Source organism: Embiotoca jacksoni, unplaced genomic scaffold, assembly GCF_022577435.1.
Source record: "Embiotoca jacksoni isolate LCO1_2020_lvr unplaced genomic scaffold, fEmbJac1.0.p SCAF_26, whole genome shotgun sequence".
NCBI lineage: Eukaryota > Metazoa > Chordata > Actinopteri > Embiotocidae > Embiotoca > Embiotoca jacksoni.
Genome location: NW_027185377.1, coordinates 5,976,996 through 6,003,635, shown reverse-complemented (window position 1 = coordinate 6,003,635; position 26,640 = coordinate 5,976,996). Strand labels below are relative to the sequence as shown.

Sequence of the window (26,640 nt, the reverse complement as noted above, 5' to 3'; positions counted from 1 at the left end):
TCTGTTTCAGTCTAAAAATCCTCACAGCAACTTGACCAGACAACACCAAACAATTTGAAATCATCTGGTTTGCATTTCTTCAGTTCAGTCAGAGACACTTGTGTTAAGTACTTCATCATTACAGAAGATGGTTACAATTAAAGCTGAGTGAAAAGACTCCAAAGAATCCAAATTGCGATAAGGATCCTGCTGACAGATTTAACCACCCAAAACAAGTGATCATTCCCTCCTTAAAAATGAAAAGCAACATGTACATAAGAAAGACCGAATAAAACAAATGAACCAACACCTTCCACAATGGTAAAAGTCTGTGCAACAACTCGGTAGGAATTTCCCTTAAATGCTTGCAAAGCCGTTCTAGTCTGAAATAAAGCTCAGACAACTTTCTGTTAAGCCTCCGATGAACAAGACACGACCAAATAGTCTACACTGTATGTACTTAACATAATTAGGAAGCAGACTACCATTCATTTAAGTCCTAAGAGAAAACCTTAAACAGATAAATATTTAGCAAAACACCTATTCACAAACACTCTGTTGCCTTACAAGCGCTGGCCTAACCATCAGAATTTCACATCTTGCTTAAAGACACTGCAACACAGACTGGAGGGTTAAACTGCCAACCATGCAATTACTATAAAACCTATTGCTCCCTCTGAGCCACAGCTGCCAACGGTAACACTATTGATAATAATGAGATGTTGTAGCACTTACTTCTCCCGGCAGTAGACTATGCAAGCCTAAATATTTTCCATAACTTTACAGCCAAGTTAGCAACAGCGTGTATTTTAAATTGTGCAGCAGTTTGGTCAACTGATGTTTTTTTTTGTTTTTTGTTTGTTTTTTAAATGAGCTTTATAAATACATTTGACTTGACCTGATTAGATTTAACAGTGGTAGAAACATTAAACTTAAACATAAACTGTGTTTGAATGCTTTGCGAAAAATGTAAATTATGAACAATAAAAATGTGTGCTTTTTTAATGAAGCCAGTATTACAAAAGAAAAGCGTGGCACCAAAACGACCAATAAATAACCTTGCGTGCAGAGTTTTGAAATGCAGACACCAAATAACAAGAGGCTTTTGCACCTTCGGTGCTCCAGGCCCTAACTACAGAAAAACGATACCACTACATGAAGAGGATCCAGGACCAGTTCAGCAAATACTCCACAGGGTCATTTCAATTGCATCACATCGGATATTAGCTACAGCCCAAAAGCACAGTGGAGATAAACAACGTCAACAGTAACCATCACAACACGAGCTGCTCCAAAACATAACGAGGAACAGAAAACAAAGTTAAAGCAGAAGTGAGGCAACTTCTTACCTGAGACATAGGAAATTCCCACGAGTAGCCCCATTAATCAGTCGGCTATTGCGGTCCAACTGTAGATAATGTGAAACTCCTGCTGTCCTCAGGACAAACTGTTGTCAGAGTCTCACGATCAAAATTTTTGTTTTAAAAAATCCTCCAAAACTGAAAGAGAAGTTGATCTGCAACAGTGTCTGGTTGTAATGAGCGCGCTGTCCACCTGCATGAACGTGAGTGGACGCGTCATGTCACGTGGCAACCAAGCCAAAAAAAAAAAAAAAAAAAAAAAAAAAAAAAATAGCCGTGACGGTGGCTATGGAGGATCACAGGTGTCATATCGGTTTTTAGGATCCCATTAACTGAGCTCCAATGAGACAACAGAAACAGGCAAGAGTACACGATTTTACTAATTATTCTATTGATCCATGTATAAATTATTATATTAATTGATATTTAAAAGGGCAATAAATCAAATTGTTGTCTTAATTTACACATACGTCTATGAGTCTATGATTTAAAAAAAAAAAAAAAAAAGGGGTCATGTTAAAACAAAATAACATAAAACAATAAATAGATCAAATAATTCAAAAATTGAATAATGACTTCAGATTTTTAATCAGGATGTTAAGCAGGTCCCCTTTTTGTATTGGATATGTAACTCTGTTGTAATGTTTTAATTTATGTGAGTTTTTGAAAAATGTTTTTCACTGCAGACTCAATAATGTGGAAAAAGCAGAGTATTACCAATAACATTAATATTTGCTTTCATCTTTTCGAGCCGTGACATTGAGTCCGTATGTGAACCACACCATCACTGATGTAGCTAAATGGAAGACAGATATCATTAATTTTATTATTCAAAAGGGCTTTTCCTGCTGTAACACGTCATGTATCCTCTGGGAAAAAGAATGACAGTTAGTGTGTGTTATTAATTATATAGATTAAAAGCGTATTGGTTTTGTATTGTGTTTAAGGATTTAAACATGTGGGTTCAAGGTTCCTGGCCTGAGGAGAAAACGGTCTGCCTTGTCCCCAACTAAATAAATGTAGTTGTGATAGTGACATTTTTTCTTAGAAAATCCCTGAAAGTACATTTCAAATTGGCAGATTGTTTGCCCTGTAAATGGACATTTACCTGATATTTTCACTTTGACAGTAATGATGCAAATGATGCAGGAAACAAACAAAAATAATCCATATTTAAATCTTAACTCTGTCTACTTAGAGTACAATATAATTGAGTATTTTGAATACAATTTAGACCTTGACTTCCATATTTACATTTATCACAGTATGATCAATTCTGCTGTCTGTGAGTTTAAAATATTCCAGTATAAATACAAACATTTTTACACTTAAATTCCACTTAAGCAAAAGAAGCAAACATGTGTAAGTGAAGTGTGTATCCTTGATTAAATACATATACTTCTGTGTGAATAGGTAGAGATGTATGCATGAAATGTCAAAGTCAGAGCTGCTTGTACACAAATTTAGAGCTAATTTAACTCGACCTTACAATTAGTAGGCATGTTCTGAAATGCTGTGCGAGTAAAAACACCCATAATTGCAGATGGATGGCAAATTAAAGATAAAAAAAGAGATCAAAGAGTCTTCTTCTTTTGTTGTTTCCAGATTAAAGGCAGCGATGCAGGCTGGACGCTGGGCTACATGTTGAATCTGACCAACATGATCCCGGCTGAGGCTCCTGACTCACCCCCTCTGCCCCATGCCGGCTATGTTTCCATAGTCACCGTCATCGCAATACTGCTCTTCGTCCTCTTCATCCTCAGCCTGCGCCACCTCTGGCCCCGTTGCCCCAAGCAGCCACAGATCGTTTAAACACGCACTGATGTTATGTATGTATGTGTGAGGGATGAGTCAGGGACGGGATGCCTGTGAAGGTTTATGAGTGTGCGTGCGTTGTCGTGGGCCATTTTACCAATCTGTGGCGAGGTCAAAAGTCAGCACATGTTGCAAAAGATGGTCCTGCAGCTCATATGGATTCAAGGACATTTCAGAAGGACAAATGCTTTCTCTCACTGGGAAGTGAGTTCTGCATCTCTGATTGAAGGACATTTTCTGCATTTGAGTGTGTATGTGTGTGTGTGTGTGTGTGTGAGTGAATCTGAATGTGTGAATCTGAATGCATGCCTGAATGTGTGCGTGTCCCCACATTAGTCTGCATGTATGTGTCTTGAATTATGATGTGAATATGATACTGTACAAATAAAATAACCCAAGTTTATATAAAATGTTTGAGTCGCTTGTCACTTGTACGCTTGTTAAAACAGAATCAATTCTAAAATGTTGGATGTTGCATGATTTATTTCATTTTATGCAGAAAGCTAATATAATTTTGTTAAAAACAGCTTTTCAAGTTTTGCTTTTCATTAAAACCCATAAATCAGTAAAATGATAATGAAAACAGAAGCAAAATGATCTTTTTACCTCTGGTAATCTCGTACTGATGAAGTTACATTTTTATGATTCTTGTGATTCTTGTGATTTCATCATATTTTAACGGTATTTCATAACAAGTAAAAAGAAAACGAATGGTCAACATAATACATCCACCATTAACAATACATTAAGTTCGGAACAGCTGCAAACTGGGACGTCTTTGACCAAATTATGGACTGCTAAACGTCTTCTTTCTATATTATTATTCCTCCCCCTCCGTTGTAACAGCAAGATATTCCTGCAGCTTGATTACGTTTTTAAGAAGCAAACTCCACAAAGCAGCACGAGATAAATTCCCAGTAACATCGTCATGTAAATCTACCTGTAACATGAAAGTGCTGCCCTCTTGTGGCCAAAGGAATGCATTGCAGTATAGAAATGAAATATTTCTACATGCCATCAGGAGCTGAAGGCTAATCGTCACCCAAAAGCGACCAGGAAGAAAAAAAAAAAATGTTTACTCTTTGCCGTGACTTGATATTTGTCTTGGAATCATGCACATTATGTACAGTCAGACAACTGATGTTACGCCTGATTCACCTCATACTGTACTGCTTAAATACTTCCAGGAAGGCATTTTCCCTATGCAAATACCGCCATAGATTATATAATGTGCTCAGATCTGGTCCGAACTCCTCTAGAACATACTGTGCCGCTTTACAGTTACGGCATCAAGATTTTGGCAGGAAGTGGAAATTTCTGGGGTTTCCCTCCGTTGGGAGGAGTGGGGGGGCAGCCCTTCCTCTCTGTCTTAGATCCATATCTGCAGAGAATGGAGGAACAGGGAAGAAAAACAATGCCATGCTGATAATCTGTGGGTGGTTCCTGTTTTTAGACCGCAAGTGTGTGTTGGTGTTGGCAATGAATGAGAGCAATCACTTTTTAAACTAATAAGTGGTTCAGCTTAGCTGTAGATATACACACACACACAGACTGCTTCTACACTCACATAAATATTTAGATGGAGGGGAAGAGCAGCCATGTATGGAGCAAAAGTTAATCACCCGGTCCCTTAAAGACAATGTGTACCAGACACACACCTGGAGGCCCTGACAATCTGTCAACTGAGTTTTCTATCAAAAGTAGATCCTGGTGCTAGAGTGTAAGGCGCCGAATTGCCGTTCTGCCGTAGGGACGCAGCCTGGTCTGACACAGACGGGATGACTGGAAGGGGATCTACGACGTGATCTGAAGGCTCGGTCAACTCGTCGCTCGTGTGATCCCGATCGATGATGTATGCGGTCTCGGAGTCCAGCTCTCGAACGTCCTCTCGGTAGAACCTCTGTCTGAGGGTTCTCATCTGGGGAAGCTCGCAGCACGTCTCCATCACCACCAGGATACAGATCAAACCCAGCAGCAAGTAGACTGGGAGAGCAAACACACAGACGCATAAAACGTGTGACTAATAAGATCAAATCAAGGTCGGGTCTCTTCATAAAGGGTGTAGAAGCTGACATTGCTTTGTTTAGTCGTCAATTTTGAAAAGCTGGAAGAGCAAGTGGTGAAGCAATAATGAACATATCATAGCTGTTCGTGGAAAACCTGCTGCTATTTTATTTCACTGTAATTTCATTTCAAATTCAGTTAAAGGAAGTCATGAATAGCAACGTGAAGCCAATGTGTCAAAGTGAAAGGGGTTTCGTCGCGCTATCACCTCAATCTGCAGCTTGCCTCGGCTTAATGACATTTATGGCGTGTTCCAGCTCGGTGTTTTTCTGTCCTGCCCTCAACAAAAACAGCTTGTTTCTGTTCGTTCGCAGACACAACAGGAAGCTGCTTTCAGCCCACACTGTAAAACCCATCCTGAAGTAGACCCAGTTAGCTACTAGCTGGTGAACATAGTGGATCATTCAGTAGCCAAAAAGACGGCAAAACGAATGTTATTCCCGTAAGGAAAAGACTGTACTTGGTGGACACCGGCTTCTTAGTATTGTCTTTATGGGTCTGTTAACATGCTGACATTATCATTTAGTTTCATAAAAACTCTTTGTAAACTACTGGGTGAGTCCAGGGCTTGAATTTAGCCATTTGGGTGGAGAGGTCCCCTCATTTTTTTTTAATTTTTAATTTTATTCACTTTATTAATCCCCGAGGGGAAATTTCTTCACTACAGCGGGGGGGCTCTCAGGGGGAGCATATGAGAGCAAAGAGAACCCTGATAAGTGCTGCTAAGTGCTCCCCTGCTAATTTTTTTTTTATCATTAAAGTTAGGATTTTATGACAAACTACAAAGTGATAATCATCTTTTCCAAGTTCCCTAATTTACTGTAATTGTTCCCGGTCCCGAAGCGCAGCATCATGATGCCGGACACAGAATCATATCTCTGATGGGCTTTGCTGGACAGTTAGCACACAGGTTGCTCTTGTGTGCATCATGTACAGAGAAGAAGATCTTATGTGTGTGTTGGCAGTCACAAAAAAAAGTGAAGAGTGAAAAAAAAAAAAAAATAGAAGCAAACACTCGATGCGCGCCTTATTTTTAGTGGTCAAAAATATAAATGTTGTGGCTGGGGGGGGCACAGGTGTTGACCAGGGCAGATAATACTGATGGCAAAACGAATGGGGTAAACAAAACAGGTTTTTACTGCAAACACAGTATTTATCAGTATATTCATGGTTTGTTTATAGGTTGGTCTGTCTTGTTTGTATTGTGTAACAAGTACTAACTTTATGTCAAATTTGCTACCGGTCATTTCATAGTTAGACCTTCCACTAAAGGACTCTCTAAGGCCTTTGCCACGATTTCAACCCTGACTCACATTTTGTGGAGGGCAACGTTATATATACTGTATATATTATATTCAGTCACCTACTCACCTGTAATGGCCAGCCTGTACAGCTGTGGATGTGGGTTGGCCTCCTTATTGTGAGTTTGTCCAGGGACATAATCCCCGAGGCCAATGGTTGTGAGAGAGATGAAACAGAAATAAACAGACTCTAGAAAGTTCCAGTCTTTCTCCAAACTGATGAAGATCCATGCCGGGATGATGAGGAGGAACAGGGTCATGATGATGCCGAGGCAGGTGGCGTGAATGGCAGCCATTTTGGACCTGGACATAGCCCATCGCCGATGGAAGTAGGACACCGGACGTCGAGTCACCAGGACCATGAGCCTCTGCACCACGGTGGAGAGGAAGAAGAGGGTAACGGGGATGCCGAAGAGGGAGTAGAAGATACAGAAGGCCTTCCCTCCATCGGAGAGAGGAACAGTGTGGCCGTAACCTGCAAACACAGCAAAACATGCGGCACGGTGTGAATTACAGAGGTGTAATTAGATGTGGGATTCTTCTCCAGGAGCCACCGAGCACCTGTGAGGCTCTACACAAAAACTATAATTACAAGGAAGGAAGACTGAGGCTCAGTCAAAAGCAACATTTCTTCTTATGAAAGACAAGTTGTACTATAAACTGGCTAAATCGTATAAAATTGCACATAAATTAAAGGCTCTGTAAATCAATAAATTATTCCATTTGAGTTTTAACTTTAAAGGGTTTTTCAAGTTAACCTCTTTTTAATGTTTGTGTGTTTTCACAGCTATTTTCTGCGGGTTTTAAATTGCTCCTTTTAGCTGAGCTAATGGTCAAATTACTTTGTGTTATAAAGCTTCAGGGGCCTCAATTCTCATTAAAACCCACAATAATTCTCCATCAGCATCTCTGAACCTGCTTCTAGCTGCTGAATTATACATGATGCAACAGCCAGACTGGCAAAGATCTTAATATAGTCAATATAAAGTTTTTTCTGAAAGGTTCCCCAGACTATCAGCTTATCACTTGTTTTTTTATTTGCAAATTGAAAAAAAGAAGAAGCAAACAATACAAGAAGAAAAAAAACAGAAAGGAGAAAGCCAAAGCAGTGTTGGAAGATGTGCTGGCTATGATGAAAGTCACAAAACCAAAAAATTAAACTCATAGCTGTTACTGTTATGAATGAATGTTTTTGCACTGTGGTCCAATTTTTTACTTTACAGTGATAGGGGAACTTGTAACCTCCATTGGGTTGCATATATCTGCAGAGGATCTTTAATCGTAATGCCAGGGGTGGAAAGTACCTTCGCACATTCATTCAAGTACAAAAGTAAAAGTTAGAGGTAAATCCATTGGATGCAGCTTGATAAATCCACTCCACTAGATTTATTTGGGCTTTGGTTACTTTTAAGATGAAGATTTATCACAATTGATTAAATACTCATTTCAATAAATACTCAAATGATCCATATCTCACCAAAAATCAAAGATTAGGCTGGAAAAAAGTCCAAAAGGTGAAAACTGGTTTGTGTATTAGAACTTTTCTTCTGTCCTCTCCCTGTAATCCTCTGATGACCCATCAGATTTAGCTGCTGCCCTTGTATGTACATTGAACTGTATATAAGGTAGTTCAAACTAGCTGCACCTGCAACAGCTACAACAGTAACATGCTGTTCACATACTGATACTTATCATTATTAATCTAGTGACGTCATTTAGGCCTCATAATATGTCTGTCAGAAGGTACAAACCAGTTTTTTTTTGGTTACTTTAACTACATTTAGCTGCTTATGTACTTTTACTTGAGTAGGGTTTTTCAGGCAGAAATTTTACTTGCAATGCAGTATTTTTTACATTTCTGTATTGGTACTTTTACCTAAGTAGTAAAGGATCCGAATACTTCCACCGCTGCGTGAACATCGGCAAATAAAACCCTTTGTAACGTGTGACCTCTAAATGCTACCGAATTGTACTAACACATCTTTCCCAATAAATCAACAGGCGTCTTTAAACACACTTTGATGATTTAAAGTTTGAACACCTGAATCTCTCACCTGTTGTGGTCAGCACGGTGCTGGTGAAGAACAGGGAGGACACGAAGTCCCAGTTGCGGTCGGTATCGTTACCCAAGACGGACACTCCATAGTTACTGGCCCGCAGCGCCCGGGCCAGCAGCTCCTCCAGCCGCTCGTCGGACACGCAGGTGTTATTGCTCAGGAAGTCCAGCCGGGCCGCTCTCAACTCCTGCCGAAGCTCGTCTTCGTAGGGCAGCTCGATGGAAGAGAAGATCCCCGCGCCGATTATAAGGTAAAGGATGTAAACGACAATCAGCAGGGTGAAATTCAGCGCTGACTGTTGCCGCTCCACAAACCGAGCGCACCAGTCTCCGGTGCAGCTGAGCACCATTCCACAAATTAAAAGTGGATTTACTAAACAAATTACTCTCAACCAGATTAAGGCTTTGGGTTACAGCTACTGTCCCTTTCACCCTCTTGGGTGGATTCTTCTTCCTCATTCTTCCGATCCCAGTGGAAACGGGTAGCGGTGACGTCACTCACTCACTCACCTCACCAGGTAGACCGTGCGTCTACCTGAGAGAGTGTGTGTGTGTGTGTGCGTGTGCGTGTGTGTGTGTGTGTGTGTGTGTGTGTGTTGGCGTGTCTGTGGTTTCTCTCGAACCGGTGAAACAAGTTTTGTGTTTTGAGTCGATACAAATGATTTATTTCCCCAGAGGCTCGAGTCGAGTTTCTTTGGAGACCCAGATTTACTGCTGCAGACACCACTTGTATTTTAAACAGTAGGCAGAACATAATAGTAAAACAAAACAATAAAAACACGGCCTAAATTATTTTTAAGGGATGTTTGCTGCAGTAAACTCCCCCCAGGCCTATTTGCTAATTTATTTTTTGAATCAATAATTTAGTAATATCGTGCAAGAACAGTCAAATAAATTATGTTTTAATATATCGGTGCAAATAAACTATTAGTTCAGTACATTTTGTGTCACTTGAACTTTTCTTGTGCAGTTCAATTTTCTTTATACTTTTACTCCACCACTGGGAAACCTTTTACTCCACGACACAGGTTATCCACCTACAAGTAACTAAATGTTTTGCAGATTAAGATTTTACAAATAAAATTCTTAGAAAAATAGGCTGAGATTATATAATAAAACGCACTGTCATTAAATTTAATAATTTTTGGCTAATGTGATATAATAATGATCACATTCTGCATAATAAGTTATTTCAGTACAATTTATTGATAGGTTTTTATAAAGTAATTTTTTAAGAGCATGATTTTAGACTGTAATGGAGTATTTTATACTTTTACTCAAGTCAATAATTTAAATACATCATCCACCACTGACTTTATCAACACTGACAAATCTGATTTCTGAGGATCATTTTTTGTAATTATTACTTTCGCCACTAGAAGGCACAGGAGACCATGTTACCACAATTGTGTCGCTGGTGGCGTCATCAGAAGAAAAAAAGAAAAGAAACAGTTGATTAAAAAAACATTTTATTGATAAGTTTTCAACCAGACATCTGCGCTACATTCATTTATCCTCGCATCTCTCCCTCTCATATCTGGCATCCGGCAATAAATAATTATTTACAACCATTAGGAAAGCACAAATGAAAAGTAACAAGAGCTTACTGTCATTAGAGATGCTGTCAGGGCAGTAATGCACAGGGAATGGGACAGCCGGAAATCAATACTGTTGCATACAAAGCTGATAGATGATGGTCACTAATTGATAGTCGTGGCTGGATAAAGGCCGGGGTCTCTTGCATCCTCTCTCTCCCTCTCTATTTACCTCGCTCTCTCTCAGATATATTAAGATTTTCCGAGTGGTACTGTAGATCTCTGGTGGGTTGTTGTGCAGTTTCCTGAATATCCCGAGAAAATAATTCAGTTATCTGAGAATAGAAAAGAAAGAAAAGATCACAGACATGGTCATCAGGGACACACTTTGATGAGAGGAACACTGGAAGATACAATGATTAGCAGTGATGGAAAATGATCAACAGTAGTACCATTTTATGCTTCTTTATATGATCACATTGACAGGTGTATTTACGTTTTACAAATGCATAAGAGAGATATGACAAGCTTATAACATAAATCAATTGTTAAAAGATTTGTAGTTCCTTCATGTAACCCCTTATGAAAAAGCAGCGTCAAGTTGGGGCTCCTTGTCACATTTCAGATGTCTGTGAGTCATTAGTGGTTCCACCAAAGAGAGATTTTCAATTTAAACCTCGTAGATAGTTTAAATGAAATAACCATTTAAAGCTCAAAGACGTTCAATTACCCAGTATCACAAAAAAATGATAGATGGGAGAAAAGTGCAAAAACATCTCAAGATTGGTGCCACGTCTTCTTTCTTCTCTCTCATTATTCCTCTCATAACCCCTTCAAACTTATCTTGTGACCCTTTGAAGGAGCCTGAGGTTTTCATAAAGTAGTGGGAAAGTAGCTTCACCCCAACTAACTATAACAGCAAAATGTGACATTTAAAAAAATATACAAATGATATTATATCACTTACAGCAGCTAATTTTAAGCATTATGATTACTTTTACTTTTAATACTTTTAAGTAGGTGTTTTCTCTATACAATTATAACCCTTAGGTGCAGCACTCAAGTGGTTTTTCAAAGTACCTAAGCCATTATGGCTTTACCTCTGTTTGGTGATGATTATTTTTATAACTGACAATGCATGATAAAAGTCCAAAATCATGTCAAAATGCATCATTTTAGTCAAATAAATGCCCCCTCACCTTTGTTATCACAACACCTGAGCCCTCAGGGAAAACCCTGCTTTAAGTGCATTTTCCAACCAACTGATCAGTAGTAAAAACAAATGTTTTGTTACCTCTGCACTCATATCTGAGGTCTGAGAAGATAACGTGCTCCTGAGAGAAGACAAACAGCCCCAGTCTGCCTCCAGCCAGGGTGTGGTCGTACACCGCCCCCGAGTCGGACAAGATCTCCCTGCCCTCGTACACCACCACCCTGCGATGGGAACACAGTACAGGTACCACAGTGCTAATCAGGACATTTATACTGTGTTCAATTACAGACACAGATCACCCACAGTATACCTGTGTAACTGAGGTACTTACTTTTTTCTACTTTCTACTTCTATGCTTTCATCTAAGAGGCTGCCGTGACTGACAGCTTTAATAATAATGCAGTAAAATACGAGATGCATGTTATGTCCAATTCATCAAACCACTAAACAATGAGCTGAAACGCACTATAGAGACACTATCGTCACATTATTTTCACAGCTGCTTTAAATATACTCTGGCCGTGAGTACTTCTTTCACCACTAATGGGAATGTACGCTCCTTTTCTGGGTCAAATTTGTTGTTCCGTATTTTTACGATTTATTCCAGCACAACGCGGAGGACATGACGTCAAACGGAGACATATTTAAAGCCGTTACAATGAAGCTTTGAAGATATCAATGCATGTCCGTCCTTCACAGTCAAAGAGCGGTAGCTTTCTTTTCAGCCTCACATTCAGTAAGTGTGCACTTGTACTGTGCAGTTATTCAGTACCCAGAATGCAACACAGCCTTTGCTCGTACCTTAAAAAAAAAAGATTTCTTTTAAAATCTAACAACTGAAAATGTCACATAACAGCTTTGTTTTTAGTCTCCTCACTTTTTCTCGGGTTGAAAGTCTCACTGTGGTCGTGATGGTGTTTTCAGTATCTGAACATAAACAGCACAGAGCACCACAAAGAACTCATTGCCTCCTTTTCTTTCTTTCTTTTTTTTTTTTTAAGGCTATTAGTAAGAAGTACAACAAAGCAGAAGTAGATGTGACAGGTTGAAGGGAACTGGGTACAACAAAGAAAAGTGAATTACACTGTTATCATAAAATGACTCTTCGGAGATTGATGACATCCTCGAGTGTAAGAACATCTGCTCCCACTGAAGTTATTCAGCAGATTGTTGCTCCACTAAAACCCACACAAACTGCAGTGGTGCTGACGGAGCCACAAAGAATTGATTTAAAAGGACATGCCACTGATTTGTGCATGTTTTAGCACATTTTGTACTCATGCCATTATTGTTTATTCTGCACAAAAGTAAGCTAAAAGTCTTTCTTCTTGACCTGTCTGGAAATTATGGAGGAGCAAATTTTCAAAGCAGAGAGAAAAATAAATCCAGCATGCATTGGAAATGATCAATAATGCACAGTATGGGTAATAAATAGATACACTATGGTACTTTGACGTCAAGGCATTAATATGAAATGCTTTAGCTGTAAATTAAAAGGTTACTGCTTTCTGCAGTGTTATTTCCAATAGAAAAGAGCAGTAAATTCCCTAATAAAGCGCACTGATCTTTGTTTTTCTAACTTCAAATATTCAGTGATCAGTTCTCAGGCTACAAAGAAGAAGACCAGCCAGAAATGCTTCATCTCAGTACATCTACAGTTCATTTATCAGTAATCTTTAGAAACAATTATAACCATTTAACTAAGATATATTTTACATAAATGCAAGAAAAAAACAAAGGAAAAGAGTAATTGCTGTGGGGTCAGTCTCATTCAAGTCTCAATCAATACTCCATAATAAATCAAACCGCTGTTAGATCATCCGGTCATGTAATTACACTCTACGTACATGGTGAAGTCATATTTGTACCTGATGAACCCGGTCTTGGGTCGATGGATGAGGTGCATGCGGTAGGCAGTGAAATCCTTCCAGCCGATTTTATTGGGGTCATGCCACAATGTTCTGACCTGAAACAGACACAGAGACACAGACACCGGGTGCACAACAATACACACTTGAGTATCTGATCTTTACTGTGTCGCTCCAACAAGTGAAGGTCTGTTTAAGGTCATTTTGGGTTTAATCTTTTCAAATAAGACATTTCTTGTGATTTATGATATTATAAACGGAATGAAAAAGGGCAGAGATGTAAGGTTCATGCCTGGTGTCTGGTGTTTCCAGTGTGCCACAGAGCATTGCGGAGATACTCCCCTGGTCCTGTAGTGGAGTTGACCACTTTGAGTGAGACCCCAGCAGTGCCAAAAGCTTTGGAGGGCTTCTTCTCCCAGTAGGCCTGAGTCACCTGCTCTCACAGACAGAAAGAGAGTGGTGGAGTTGAAGCGTTTGGAAAAGTAGATTGTCAAAGAATGCTACAGACCTACAAAAATAAGTGCCTGAAAACTCAAGTCCTTTATGTGCTTTTACATTTCTTTTGCAAGTCAGAACTGTATCATAAAGAGACAGAATAGAAATATAAGGTTAGGGTCAAGAGTATACTTGAAGACAGAAAAATGGACATACGTCTTGTTTTAAATTTAAGGCTTTTAAGTGCAGCTGAGGAATTTCTGCTTGGAGTTGATATAAATGTTACTGTTCAGGCCTCACCTGTTTCCACATAACGACATAGAAGCGTCGACTGGACTGGTAGGCGAACACGATGCCTGCGTAGTCGTCATCTCGGTTTGTATTTACATAAAACGTCACACTGAAGTCTACGGCGCTGAACTTGTCATATCCTGTTCAAACAGAGGGATGTTCATTTTTACGAATAACCATTTACATTACACTTTTTACGTATTCTTTTTTTTTAATAGTTAATCTGACCTAAAGCGATCCCAGGGTCTGAGTTGGCAGTCTGCAGCAGCTCTGTACCCTGACTGCGGATCACCCAGAGGGGGTCAGTCTGCGTGGTGCCTTTAGGGTCCAGCAAAACGACCTGAAACTTCCTGAAGTCTGTAGACCCGATATCCTGGTTGAGTGGACAGGGATCCACCGCATCTGGAATACTGTCATTGTCGAAGTCATCAAAGCACGCGTCTCCGCTGCCGTCACCTGAGAGAGAGAGTGGAAAAACATGTGCAGGTGTAACATGACTTTGTGGATGATTTTATGCCAAGAGTGAAGAAAAAAAAAAAAAAGGCTGTACAAGATAATCTGAGAAGGTCCTGTATGATGGTGGATAGATTCATCTTTTAAGTATGATTAATCACACCACAGAGAGCCATAGACAGTTTATGTTGATGTCCGACAATAATATGACCTTAACCACTGGAAACACACCGTGCAGAGAGTCACACAGAGTTACTGCATGACTGCAAAATCCATTTATCATAAATTATGGAAAATATTTTCCCCGTGTGACAACAAACTAATCACAGTTTGTTCACGTCTGCATTATGATATCATTGATATTCTAAGCTTTATTTGCAGATCTACAGTAGATTAAGTTTGACTTTGTTTTGGTGTTTTACGAACCTCAGTGTCGCATAAAACTGTAACAACACTAACCATCAGAGTCCAGCTGGTCCCTGTTGGGCACCAGTCTGCAATTATCCCGGTCGTCAGGGATACCGTCGTTGTCGTCGTCGTGGTCACAGGCATCTCCTTTGCCATCCTTGTCATGGTCGGCCTGGTTGCTATTGGCGATGTAGGGACAGTTGTCCAGAGTGTTTTGGTGTCCGTCCTCGTCAATGTCCTCGCTGTCGTCACACAGGTCCCCCACCAGGTCACTGTCAGAGTCCAGCTGCAAACACACACATGTGACATACTTATATTTGCACATAGTTTATGTTAAATCACACAGTGTGTGCTTTTATGCCTCTGGGTGTTTTGGTCAGGAACCTGCAGAGGGTTGTGCAGAAGCGGGCAGTTGTCACACTGGTCTCCGACACCATCCAGGTCTGTGTCCCTCTGGTTAGTGTTGTAGACTAAAGGACAGTTGTCACGTTCATTCAGAGCCTCTGAAAGAAAAAGAAAGGGAAACACACACACACACACACACACACACACACACACACACACACACACACACACACACACACACACACACACACACACACACACAGCAGGTACATTGCATTTTGTGTGACTCATAATAATAAGACATGACATGTAATTTCATCCATACTTCAAGAGAAACACTAAATATACTTTTCTGAGTTGGTAAATTGCCTTTACAGTCACTTTATTACACTACCATTTGATCCTAATTCTAGTTTGCAGTTTACATTATTGCATTTAACTGCTACATGTGGTGTTGTGGATGGCAAATAAGTTGCTTTCTGTAGTTTTTCTGTTGGTTTATATTTATCAAATCTTTCTGGTTCAAACTGTTGTTGCAGATGGTTTCAAAACAGGGCTGCATACGTTGAATGAGAAAGGTGTTCCTCAAGGGTCAGTATTGGGCCCACTGCAGTTTATTTTGTACATGAATAACTTTTATTGTCTGATTCTGCACTGTAATACCCATTTTTATGTCGATGATCTGTTATTTAGTCCCTCCACAAACCAGGCCTTCTCTAGATTCCAGCCAGCTTTCATGACCTGCAGACCTCCCCGTTTAATCTAAAGGTTGCTCTACGACAAAATGCAGTGTATTTCACTAGAGCACGAACTAGTGATGTTCCCCCAATGATGTAGTTAGCATAATCTACCTCCTGATTTATAAAATTGCCTCACAAGGATCAGAAGTCACTGTCACAGCTTTTAGGAAGATGTTAGGGGTTGCAAGCCTTTATTTTTTTGTCTGTTCCTGCTGCAAATAAAATGTCCCTCCTCTTCACACAGTGTTAGTGCTGGTGTTAGGGCAAAAGTGAGGTTATGCCTGGAGATAAATGTGTGGTAAAATTGGGTCGAATGCACTTTCTAAATGTGTGCTGGAGGACAGAAAACGTGGGGTGTTAGGCCTCTCTTTAAGCGTGATCTGCTTAATGCATAATTAGGCATGTTCCAGGTCTGGTACAGTGAGTAGCTCCTACCGTCTCCATCTATGTCGATGCTGCAGGCGTCTCCCTCTCCATTGCCATCCGTGTCTGTCTGCAATGAGTTGCTCTCAAAGGGACAATTGTCACAGCGGTCTCCAACCCCGTCCCTGTCAGAGTCAAACTGCCGCGGGTTGTACATCAGCGGGCAGTTATCCTATGCCAGACAAACACATTCATGGACACGTACACATTGACTGTTTTCACCCATGGTAACTTTAAAGTCACGCAGTCTCACCCTCTCATCAATGATGTTATCATTGTCGTCATCAGGATCACAGGCGTCTCCCTGTCCGTCCTTGTCCAGGTCTTCCTGTCCGGAGTTTGGTATCCTGGGGCAATTATCCTGCAGCCAATCATGCAAACGCAGTTTCATTGAATCACAACTAGAACACAACTCAGTTACCTGTGAACCCATCAGTTTGATTTGGACCCACATCAAATTCAAGAAAATGAAAGATAGTCTCCCTGGATCCCCCATGTTGTTTATTTGTTAGTGTTTGTTTTACCTTTTGACAGTGATAGGTGGCATTCTGCTTGCAGGTCAGTCTGTCGTTGGGCCAGCCATCCAGATCAGAGTCTTCGCTGCACAGGAAGCCGTCGCCAGCAAACCCGACAGCACACACACACTTGTACAAGACCTCAGACGCCAGGCCAAGGTACACACACTCAGCATGCTTGTGGCAGGTGTGTGTGTTGTCTTTGCAGGGATTGTACGGTTCACACACCTACAACCAGAAGAACTCTTTGACAATCCAAACGTTTCTGTGGTTCATGATCGGAGGACAAAGCAAAGAAAGCGTTCTGTAAAAAGGGAAACACATGCCTGCCTGGTTGTCAGGGCTTCCTGCAGTCCAAGGCCGAACGGCTCGGTGCCTTTGTAGCGAGGAGGACAGGGCAGACAGTAGAATCCAGGATCTGTGTTTATACACTCTGTAACACACACACCGTCCACTTCACACTGAGGAGATGGAGGATGAGAGGTTATCCATGTTCAGCATATCAAACACAAACTGTTTGTACAAAGGTGCTACAAGGGTTGTGTAAAGGAAGAACTCTTCATCAGGATCAGACTACTGAACATTTACGTCTTTTGAGATGGTCACTATCAGATTAAATGATCACTGTGCCTTCGATTGCAAACTACACATCAAATTCTGACCAATCAGACATGGATGAAGTACAAAATGTGATCAAGCACGAGGGTCCAGAGAGAAACTGAATGTCACAGACAATGAGATACTCGGTCACGAAAGGTCAAAACAAGACTACAGTATGAACGTGGGCATGGCAGTACTTCTGAATAAAATGCTGACATCTGCATTTTAACATTTCGATCATGGAATTGTCATTGGTTTTTCAGATATTTGGTCACAAATCAAAATATTGGGCAAAATTGAAATTTTGGCCAAATGACCGCACCGAATGAAAAGCATTCTAAGTAAAACATTTAAATCTGTGCCAACTTTCATCATAATCCATCTAATTGTTGTGTGGTCATTTCAATCAAATCCACAAATGTGGCATTATGGGAAAAGTTTGGGTCAACAACATCTTTAAAAAAAAAAAAAGTTTGTAAAAGATTTCCTGACAGTCCGTCCAGAAGTTCCTGAGACATTCCAACATGGACGAAACTGCAACCAGCTGAAAGGTCAGCATTACCATCACCTAGATGTACGTTTCATGCATGACTAAAATGTTTCAAACTGGTCAGGCATTCTACTTCAGATGCAGAAATATTTGATAGGATAATAATTGAGAAACTGTCCTTTTCATCAGTGACATTATAGTCATCATCAGTCATGTAGTCTGATCCTGTTTGTGGCCTAATTACCTCATTCTCATCTTCACAATGAGTGCCGTTGCCATTTAAACCCAGCGGACAGCGTCCACATTCCCATGATCCATCGCTATTCGATGTGCACTTCACCCCAGGAAAACACGGATTTGAAAGCACGCACATATCTGAAAGACACCAGAAAATGCAGGTAAAGGCAATTCGTCTTTTACATTTAGCCACAAAGCAATAGTTCAAGATTGCTTCAATGGTACCTAAATGAGGGAAATGTGTATTTGAATCATTCCTCTATTCTGTCCTGAGCCTCAGTAATTGAATAAAGGCAGAACAAACAGTGTAGCATATTATTTTTTAATCCTCTATTGTTTCAAAATATGTTTCCTCCAATAAAATAGGATTATGGTTTATCCATGGATGTGAAGCTTAGCCTACTTTTAGAATAATATCTGCGTGCCCAGTGAAGATCCAGCCTGAGGTTTAACTTTACCTAAAGGACATGCTTGTTTGTTACATGCTTCATAGTCCACAGCCTCTCCAGCACAAGGTTTCCCGCCGTTCTGAGGGGCGGGGCTCGAACACTCTCGATGGCGACTGATAAGGCCTCCGCCACACGACTCTGAGCAAAGTGACCATTCACTCCAGGCTGTCCAGCCTCCAGTAACTACACACACACACACACACACACACACACACACACACACACACACACACACACACACACACACACACACACACATCATTTACCTGCAGTAAAGCACCACAGTGGAGTTTACAGTTTTGTTCTCGTACTCACTGGGGCAGAGTGTGTTGTTGCAAGCTTGTGTCTCCCTGTTGCTGTCCGTGCACCCTCTGCCCCCCTTCTGTGGTGGAGGATTGTTGCACAGACGGACCCGTGTGATGTTGCCCTCACCGCATGTGGTTGTGCACGAAGACCAAGGAGACCAAAGGCCCCAGTTCCCATCAGTACGCACTAGACATGAAACCAGCACAGAAGGATTATACTAGATTGCCTTTTTTTTTTTTTTTAATTTTATATATAATAACCTGGAAAAACACAAACATCACTACAGCTCCACACAGTGTATACATTTACAAAACAAAATAGCATGTTTCCAATTTTGATTATATCTTTCTATGCATTTTTCTTAAGTGTCATATTTTAAATAAAAACGTGACAGTTTAGAGTTGCAAAGTGATGTCCTACCCTTGCGGTCACACTTCATCGGTATGCAGCTGCGGGTTTGCACTGACGGGCCGGTGCAGGACGGCACGATGCTATTGCAGGATCGGCCCCGTTGTTGCCCTCCACGTCCACAGGTGACCGAACAGTCGGTCCACTCAGACCAGGGGGACCAGCCGTTTTCATTATCTTTATATGCAGACACAAACAGCCTCGGTAGTCGTTGTACCTTCATCAAATTGTGTGATCTTGGCACACATTTTCAAGACTAAATTAAAGCTGTAGACAAATCATACTCACTGAGACAAACAGGACAGCATCTTCCATCGATGAAGGACGGATTGATGCAGGACACAGGAGGACACAACACCTGCTGACACACAACCTTCCCGTCCTGGACAAGACGGACCAGCATTGACACATTTAGATTTTGTAACAATCCTCAAGTTATTTGTTCCAGATGTTTTGCTAAATGCCAATTCTTGCAGAAGAAGGAATGGTGTTCTGTCATGACTCATAATAATTCTGGCTACTCCCTCAATCCATCCTTGAGAAAACTAATGATATTTTATAAAGAGAAACAGACTCCGGTATGAAATGTAGATGGAGGTTCTGGAAATAAATGAAATCATTCCATACAAGTGAAACTTTCACAAAATGTTCTAAAGGAATAAGTTTGACATTTTAGATATGCTTTCTCTTTTTTAGAGTTAGTAAAGAAGATTGACACCACTCTCATGTCTGTTTGTTAAATAAAAAATGACAACTCTAGACTGTTAGTTTAGCATAAAGACAAGGAGCCGGAGAAAACAAGTAGTCTGAATCTGCCCAAAGAAAATCATGATTCTTTTAATATTTTATGGTTTTCAAGTAGTTTCAAATTAATCCAAGTCTTTAGTAAAATCTTTAAAAGATTAAAAATCAGGTAATCCATGTCTCGCAGGAGTCCAGAGTCCTTATGTATAAAACAAAACAAAAAAACCCTCATCTGAGCTACCTAGAAAAAAGATTTACTGATAAAGATGGATACATTTACAGATTTACATTTACTTATCTGATAAACTATATGATTCAGATGATGTTACGATCTGCTGTCTATCTATATGACAGATCTTCATTCAGTCAAAGTTACTTTCCCTCACTGCTAATATGTTAGATTGTAATTACATTCAATCAACACTGACCTGGCAAGTGCAGGAGGTGCAGCTGTCGACCTCCCAGTCCTCCCCCTGCTCATACACTCGTCCATCCTGCACGCACCACACCTCCCTGTCTCTGTCAAGATTATTGCCATAACCGTCACCCCCGCCTCTTCCGCTGCTGCTGCCACTGCCGCCGCTGCCGCCGCTGCTGCTGCTGCTGCTGCCGCTGCCGCCGCTGCCCCTGCCGCTGCCGCCGCCGCTGCTGCCGCTGCTGCTGCCGCTACTGCCACTGCCGCCGCTGCCGCCGCCGCTGCCACCGCCGCTGCCGCCGCCGCTGCCACCACCGCTGCCACCGCCGCTACTGCCGCCGCTGCCGCTGCCACCACCGCTGCCACCGCCGCTGCCGCTGCCGCTGCTGCTGCTGCTGCCGCCACTGCCGCCGCCGCTGCCACCACCGCTGCCACCGCCGCTGCCGCTGCCGCTGCTGCTGCTGCTGCCGCCACTGCCGCCGCCGCTGCCACCACCGCTGCCACCGCCGCTGCCGCTGCCGCTGCCACCACCGCTGCCACCGCCGCTGCCGCTGCCGCTGCTGCTGCCGCCACTGCCGCCGCCGCTGCCGCCGCCGCTGCCACCGCCGCTGCCGTCGCCGCTGCCGCCGCCGCTGCCGCTGCTGCTGCCGCCACCACTGCGGCTGCTGCTGCTGTGACTGCTGCTGCGGCTGCTGTGGCTGCTGCTGCTGCTGCTGCTGCGGCTGCTGTTGCTCAATTCAGCCAAAGAGATCCGCATCCCTTCATTTTCTTTGGACTGAGAGCACAAAAAAAAATACATGTCATATTTTCAAAACATTAAAAGAATTGTTAGAATTGTTTTTTTTTTTTCTATTTAGATAAATCAAGATTCGACTAGCAGAGATGACTAGCAGCCAACATTTTAACACTGACACGGTATACTTTCTGTTTATGTTTTCCCAAAATACGAGACATTTGCTGCAAACCAAAGTGTTTTTGACCATAAAAAGGATGTTACTTTTTGTGCCATTTGCACTGGAAGAAGAGTCACTCACTTCCAGTTTTGTTACACAGATTTTCCCTGAAAACTGAACCCGCTCACTCAAATTATTTATAATAATCACAAACAATGAATTCATTTTACAATGTTTTTCTGATGTAAAATCACACTTAATGCATTTAATAGGGAATTTTCACACATTTGAAACTCTTTTTTTTAAAGTAAAGAAATCAAAACTTATTTTCTGAAACTTTTTGTTTGTCTTTTTTTAAACTAAAATTGTTTTGCTCATGCCACATCAAAGTAATGGTAACATCAGAAAGTTAAAAGCACAAAACAAAAAACTACCAGATGATCCATGTGCTTGTATTTGTGTGTCTTACTACTCTCTCCAGGTCTTCAAGCAGGCTGCTGGTGACAATACGCAGGCCCTGGATCTCAGTGAGCAACTCCACCAGCTCCTCACACGGATGACGACAGATTTCTGACGACACGTTGTCGACCTTTGCACCACCCACACCTGTAGAAGAGGTCCAAGTATGTATAGACTTACTGTATATTTGAGTCTGCGTTAACAATAGAGAAAAAGAGGTGGGGACACTGTGAAAATATTTGAATGCAGGTATATGATGCGAGTCCTTGTGCGCATGAGCGTATGCACATGTGTGGTACCTGCAGACACAGCTGCTGCGTAGACAAGCATCAAAAGCCGGGGGAAACCTCTGAGAGGATTCATTCCTGTTCACACATAAATTACATATGCAGTTGCCATGAAATATAGCAAGCATACTGCAACATCACCACAGAACACAAGCAGGTCTGCTGCCTGGGAGGTAAAAGAAAACGAGGGAATTAACCTTGCATACCTGCGTAGTCCTTGCTGCTCTGCCTTTCTCCACGATTAGAAATCACGGCTGGTCGTCTCGTCCCTGCTGCAGCTCCACAGGGGCTGTGATGGAATGTCTGTCTCCTTTTCCTCTTCCCTGTTTCCTTGTCTCCTTATTTCCTCCCAACCTTGTCATCCAGATCGACGAACACCAGCACAATTTCCTCAGTCATTTGTCGTTTAAGCATCCAAACAAAACAGGGCAGAGGGTGGTTGAGAGAAGTCTGAGTGAAGAACATGCAAACAGCTCTGTTAGTTCTGGAGAAAGCTCTAATGTGGTAGTATATTTGTTTGAGAGTGTGTGTCTGTATGTGTGTGTGTGTGTGTGTGTGCGTGTGTGCGTGTGTGTTTGTGTGTGAGGCAGGAGCAGGGGCCGTATATTACCCGTCTGTCTGGCGATGAACTGGGCTGCATATCTCCCAGCAAGAAACCCAGCTGGATGGAAGGAACTGTGTCTGTGTGTCTGTGTGTGTGTGTGTGTGTGTGTGTGTGTGTGTGTGTGTGTGTGTGTGTGTGTGTGTGTGTGTGTGTGTGTGTGTGTGTGTGTGTCTCAAAGCAGGTTTCCCAGACACATCATTTACACCCTTCACTCTCCAAATGAAAACATGCACTCACAAATTGACACACATTCATTGGCTGTGCAAGTTTTCCAATATTTTAAGAGGGAGAAAGCTGGCATCACTTTTGCAAAAATGAGAGGCTCGATGAGTGTGTTGGCATGTTTTTTGTGTGTGTGTGTTCGTGTGTGTAATTTTGGGACTGACTACTTTCCTGTTGGCAGAAGATCGTGAGCTAAAGATGAGCAAACTGATGAAATACAAAAACATCTCCTTCCATTGGGATCTCTCTCTCTCTCTCTCTCTGTTTGGTCGTCTCCCTGCTGAGTCAAAGAGGCATCATCATCCTGCATCAAATTTTCCATCTGTAGACTCCACTTGTGGAATAATGAATCTCACAGATGCACACGTGCATGCGCATACGTGCAAGCGTCCGCGTCCATTCAAACACACACACAGAAGAATTCCAACAAAATTCTGTATTTCCAGATACACAGAAACATTGCGATGATGAACAAATAGGAAACGACACAATGTTTCTTCCTGGAATCGGTTCAGCGGTGGAGACGGTGAAAGCAGGTGCTGTCACTGTTCTGAGAAAAACCCCAAAAGTAATAAGATCTGAGGGAATATAAAAGATAAAGACTTGGGCGAGATGACTTGGCAAAGTCTTGCATGACACTCTTGGACTGATATGCAGTGTGGAAGGCACACTCTGTTCTGGGATCTGTCTCAAAGTCTGTGACTCTGTCGGTCTTGCCCAGTGTTTATGGAGAGAAAATAGTTTTAAAGAGGGCACTGCACTCACTGTCTCAGGAAGGTGAGACCGATTCAAGTTTGCAGGGGCTTTCGTGGAACTGAGGGTCGTCTTGCAAAAGGCAACAATAAGAGCTCTAATGACATTGAGGCAGGATTGAGAAACAAGGCACCTTGAGAAGAGCTGAAGTGGAGTTGCAGCAATCGTCCCATTTCTCAGTAACAGTAACCAGACCAGAGCACTCAAAAGGCTTTTGTATTACATTGTAAGCCCTTTGCTGTGAGCTGCAACGGCCGTGCTAGACGGGCCAGACAATATCCAGCAACCGCCGCACCGCTCTAAGCATGTAGTGGTCAGAGAATTACATGGGCTTAAAGTAAATGGATTTACATGGAAAGGTGCCCAGTAAAGCTGAAATGGAGAGGGTCGGGGATGAAGGTGTCATAAAACGGAAAGAGTGAGAAGTGGGTGATGAGGAGGAGGACTTGTTGGTAGCGACATGTTGGTAGCGATTAGATAGATAGATAGATAGATAGATAGATAGATAGATAGATAGATAGATAGATAGATAGATAGATAGATAGATAGATAGATAGATAGATAGATAGATAGATAGATAGATGGATGGATGGACGGATAGACGGACAGACAGACAGACAGATAGACAGATAGATAGATAGATAGATAGATAGATAGATAGATAGATAGATAGATAGATAGATAGATAGATAGATGCTGACTCAATAAATGCTCCAGACAGTGCAGCCCTTTGTTTATCCCATTTACAGTCACTGTGGGTCAGTAGAACAAGGGAGGAGCATTAATCCATTTATCAGCTCATCCTAATATTCTGCAGATTAGTTTGCTGGACGAAAGCGCGAAGGGACCTGTGGGATTTGTAGACCACAATGATGCATTCCAGGATCCCTGCCAGTCACACATGAAAGTCTTCGTATATCAAAGCCTTCTGGTATTAGGGTGGAATCAAAGCTTGACCTTGGTAGTGATGCACCCTTTCTACCGACCTGTCGGCCACTCATTTCAATTATGCATTACGTCACGGTCGCGCACGAACCCTGCACCCCCTCCCCTCCTCCTCCTCCCTGAGCTCAGCAGACATCTGTGAGGTGTGAAGTGAGAGGTGACGCAGTGCATGACATTGCAGGCCAGAGCGGAACTGCGGCCCCCTCGGCGCTCAGTGCTTTGCGCAGCTCAATTAGCGTGACATACTTTCCCCTCTGTGATCGCCTGCTTTCCGCCCACTGTGGCTGGACACAGCGGATTATGGCCACTAACGCCGGCAGCGCGCTTCCCAGAGGGCGCAACGTTCATTAGATAAAGAGCAACGGTTTTTCTTTGCCCCCCCACCCACCCACTTTTACGCGCGGATACGACAAGAAAAGTGACCTGACTAACTGTGGGATATGACCGTGGACGGGGACATGGCTGGGTTTACCCCGCAGAAGGAGATTGTGTATAACGGCCTGCTGCCTTACTCTGACCGGTTGGACCGGGAGGCCACGGAGCTGCTGGCGGAGATCAAAGCCAACCTGTGCAGAGCTGTTCTCGTCAGAGAGCTGTGGCCCGGGGTCGCTTTCTGGTCCAGAAAACTTTTCTCGTAAGTGTTGAAGCAAAGGGTGGTCCTCCGGATATGGACTCCCTGAAGAAGATAAGTTAGCCTATAATGAATTACTGATAGTTCATAGCAATGGTCAAAACAAGGAACTACATCCTTACAATAAATTGTTACGGAGTTAAATCAATACCTCTGTGGTGTAGTAACAACTACAACAAAAAAATAATAACCTCCTCTAATCTAATATATTGGACTACATTGTATGTGTCTGTGGCTTGAGGTGTAAAAATCCATTAAAATATGGCACAAACCAAGTAGATTATTCAGTCTAATGCACTTTAAATAAATGAAGTGTAAAAAATATCAGTGCATATGAGCATTTAAGAAGCAAGCAGGTGCCTTGATTGACCTGTTTTCAGAGGACATTGGGGCAAAGGTGTTCTGCCCTTTAAGTTTAAATAAAGACTGGACTTTTAATTCGATTGGCATCGGTTCAGGTTCAATTAGGTTAGTCAAGGTTTCATATATGGGATAGTGCGTCACTGAAGCTGTGTATCTGCTGTTTTGAGAATATGGGACAACTACAATCAGCTGCTCACCGAATGTGTAACCCCCCCCCCCCCCTTTCAGGTTCCTGAAACTGTACGGGCGCAGGTTCAGCAAAGAGGACCACATTCTCTTCATCAAGCTGCTCTACGAGTTGGTCACGCTGCCCGACCTGGAGCCGCACATGATGCAGACCTACGCCAGGCTGCTCATTCAGCTTCTCAAGTGGGTGTGACACCAACACGCAAACACCCACACACCTTTGGTGACGAGTTGCAGCCCCTTCACATTCATAACAGAAGTCAGTTGATGTGGTTCAGGCCTCTGAGTCTGCCACCTCCCTGCGGACCCCGGGGCCAGCGCAGAACATTGCTGGAAGGGTTATATATCCCATCTGGCCGGGGAATGCCTCGGGATCCCCCAGGACGAGCTGGAGGATGTGGCTGCGAAGAAGGATGTGTGGGTAGCCTTCTGCTACGTGGATGGATGAGTTACACTACGCAGTACAGCACATTAAACTGTGTAACTCATAAAACACGACACAAACACTTATATTTAGTACGATGAGCAGCGATAGTCAGACATTTTGATACGGCAACGAAAGCTTTTGACCTTCGAAAGCTGAACTCCCCAGCATGAGCCTCTCTTGCCCTTTCTTTTAGTATAATGAGATCAGCGGGCAGTCCAGTTGGTAAACATCACCGCGCTACAAGTGGTATACTGATGTCAAGTCGCATGACACGTTAAAGTGGATTTTTCACTTACCTCTCTGCCATCTGGAGCGCAGCCATTTGTTGATTCAAACAACCCGCAGAGATGAGGAAGAGAAATATGAGTAATTTAGAAAGCATTTAGAGAGAAAATACCTCCACCGGGGCATCGCAATTA

The 26,640-nt window shown here is 42.2% G+C and overlaps 4 protein-coding genes across 8 annotated transcripts in view; 2 read left to right on the top strand and 2 right to left on the bottom strand.

Moving 5' to 3' along the window:
• entpd1 (ectonucleoside triphosphate diphosphohydrolase 1) overlaps positions 1-3,589 on the top strand; it is a 101,753-nt gene extending 98,164 nt beyond the window's left edge. For 2 of the 4 annotated variants that reach the window (XM_069160363.1, XM_069160362.1), the window contains one exon: positions 2,946-3,588. In XM_069160363.1, coding sequence (XP_069016464.1) covers positions 2,946-3,152 — 207 coding nt within the window. In that variant the 3' untranslated portion in view covers positions 3,153-3,588. Of the gene's footprint in view, positions 1-2,945 lie in introns of all 4 variants that reach the window. The other 2 variants (XM_069160361.1, XM_069160360.1) reach the window with 2 other exon arrangements.
• Positions 3,590-3,620: 31 nt separating this feature from the next.
• Positions 3,621-9,029, bottom strand: LOC138204827 (potassium channel subfamily K member 1-like). Its single transcript, XM_069160364.1, has 3 exons — positions 8,575-9,029; positions 6,591-6,995; positions 3,621-5,138 (listed from the first exon to the last, which is right to left on the bottom strand). Exons 1-3 carry the CDS (start codon positions 8,924-8,926, stop codon positions 4,834-4,836), a joined length of 1,062 nt encoding a protein of 353 aa, XP_069016465.1. The 5' UTR covers positions 8,927-9,029; the 3' UTR covers positions 3,621-4,833.
• Positions 9,030-10,034: 1,005 nt separating this feature from the next.
• Positions 10,035-22,380, bottom strand: LOC138204824 (thrombospondin-2-like). 2 transcript variants are annotated; one of them, XM_069160359.1, is made up of 21 exons: positions 22,288-22,359; positions 22,103-22,168; positions 21,814-21,950; positions 20,465-21,226; positions 19,581-19,674; positions 19,305-19,469; positions 18,894-19,070; positions 18,588-18,761; positions 18,137-18,267; positions 17,129-17,263; positions 16,812-17,030; positions 16,541-16,648; positions 16,300-16,459; positions 15,164-15,282; positions 14,831-15,065; positions 14,147-14,374; positions 13,928-14,058; positions 13,485-13,625; positions 13,193-13,290; positions 11,406-11,545; positions 10,035-10,446 (listed from the first exon to the last, which is right to left on the bottom strand). In XM_069160359.1, exons 1-21 carry the CDS (start codon positions 22,292-22,294, stop codon positions 10,439-10,441), a joined length of 3,435 nt encoding a protein of 1,144 aa, XP_069016460.1. In that variant the 5' UTR covers positions 22,295-22,359; the 3' UTR covers positions 10,035-10,438. The 2 variants fall into 2 exon arrangements, with proteins under 2 accessions (XP_069016460.1, XP_069016459.1); XM_069160358.1 differs by lacking the exons at positions 10,035-10,446; positions 11,406-11,545 and having other exon boundaries at positions 13,261-13,625; positions 22,297-22,380.
• A 149-nt stretch (positions 22,381-22,529) lies between these two features.
• psme4b (proteasome activator subunit 4b) overlaps positions 22,530-26,640 on the top strand; it is a 36,612-nt gene continuing 32,501 nt past the window's right edge. Inside the window, exons 1-2 of the mRNA XM_069160368.1 lie at positions 22,530-25,248; positions 25,837-25,977. Of these exons, the coding sequence (XP_069016469.1) occupies positions 25,055-25,248; positions 25,837-25,977 (335 nt within the window). The 5' untranslated portion in view covers positions 22,530-25,054. The remainder of the gene's footprint in view (positions 25,249-25,836; positions 25,978-26,640) is intronic.

What these genes read in the sequence shown, in the direction of transcription:
- LOC138204827 (XM_069160364.1), bottom strand. Translation starts at nt 8,926, where the DNA reads ATGGTGCTCAGCTGCACCGGAGACTGGTGCGCTCGGTTTGTGGAGCGG. An exon ending in CACCGTGCTGACCACAACAG is followed by an intron (nt 6,996 to 8,574) that starts GTGAGAGATTCA and finishes CTGTGTTTGCAG; the next exon opens with GTTACGGCCACACTGTTCCT. An exon ending in GTACAGGCTGGCCATTACAG is followed by an intron (nt 5,139 to 6,590) that starts GTGAGTAGGTGA and finishes TTGCTCTCCCAG; the next exon opens with TCTACTTGCTGCTGGGTTTG.
- LOC138204824 (XM_069160359.1), bottom strand. An exon ending in CAAACAAGCATGTCCTTTAG is followed by an intron (nt 18,268 to 18,587) that starts GTAAAGTTAAAC and finishes GGTGTCTTTCAG; the next exon opens with ATATGTGCGTGCTTTCAAAT. An exon ending in ATGTCGTTATGTGGAAACAG is followed by an intron (nt 13,626 to 13,927) that starts GTGAGGCCTGAA and finishes CTGTGAGAGCAG; the next exon opens with GTGACTCAGGCCTACTGGGA.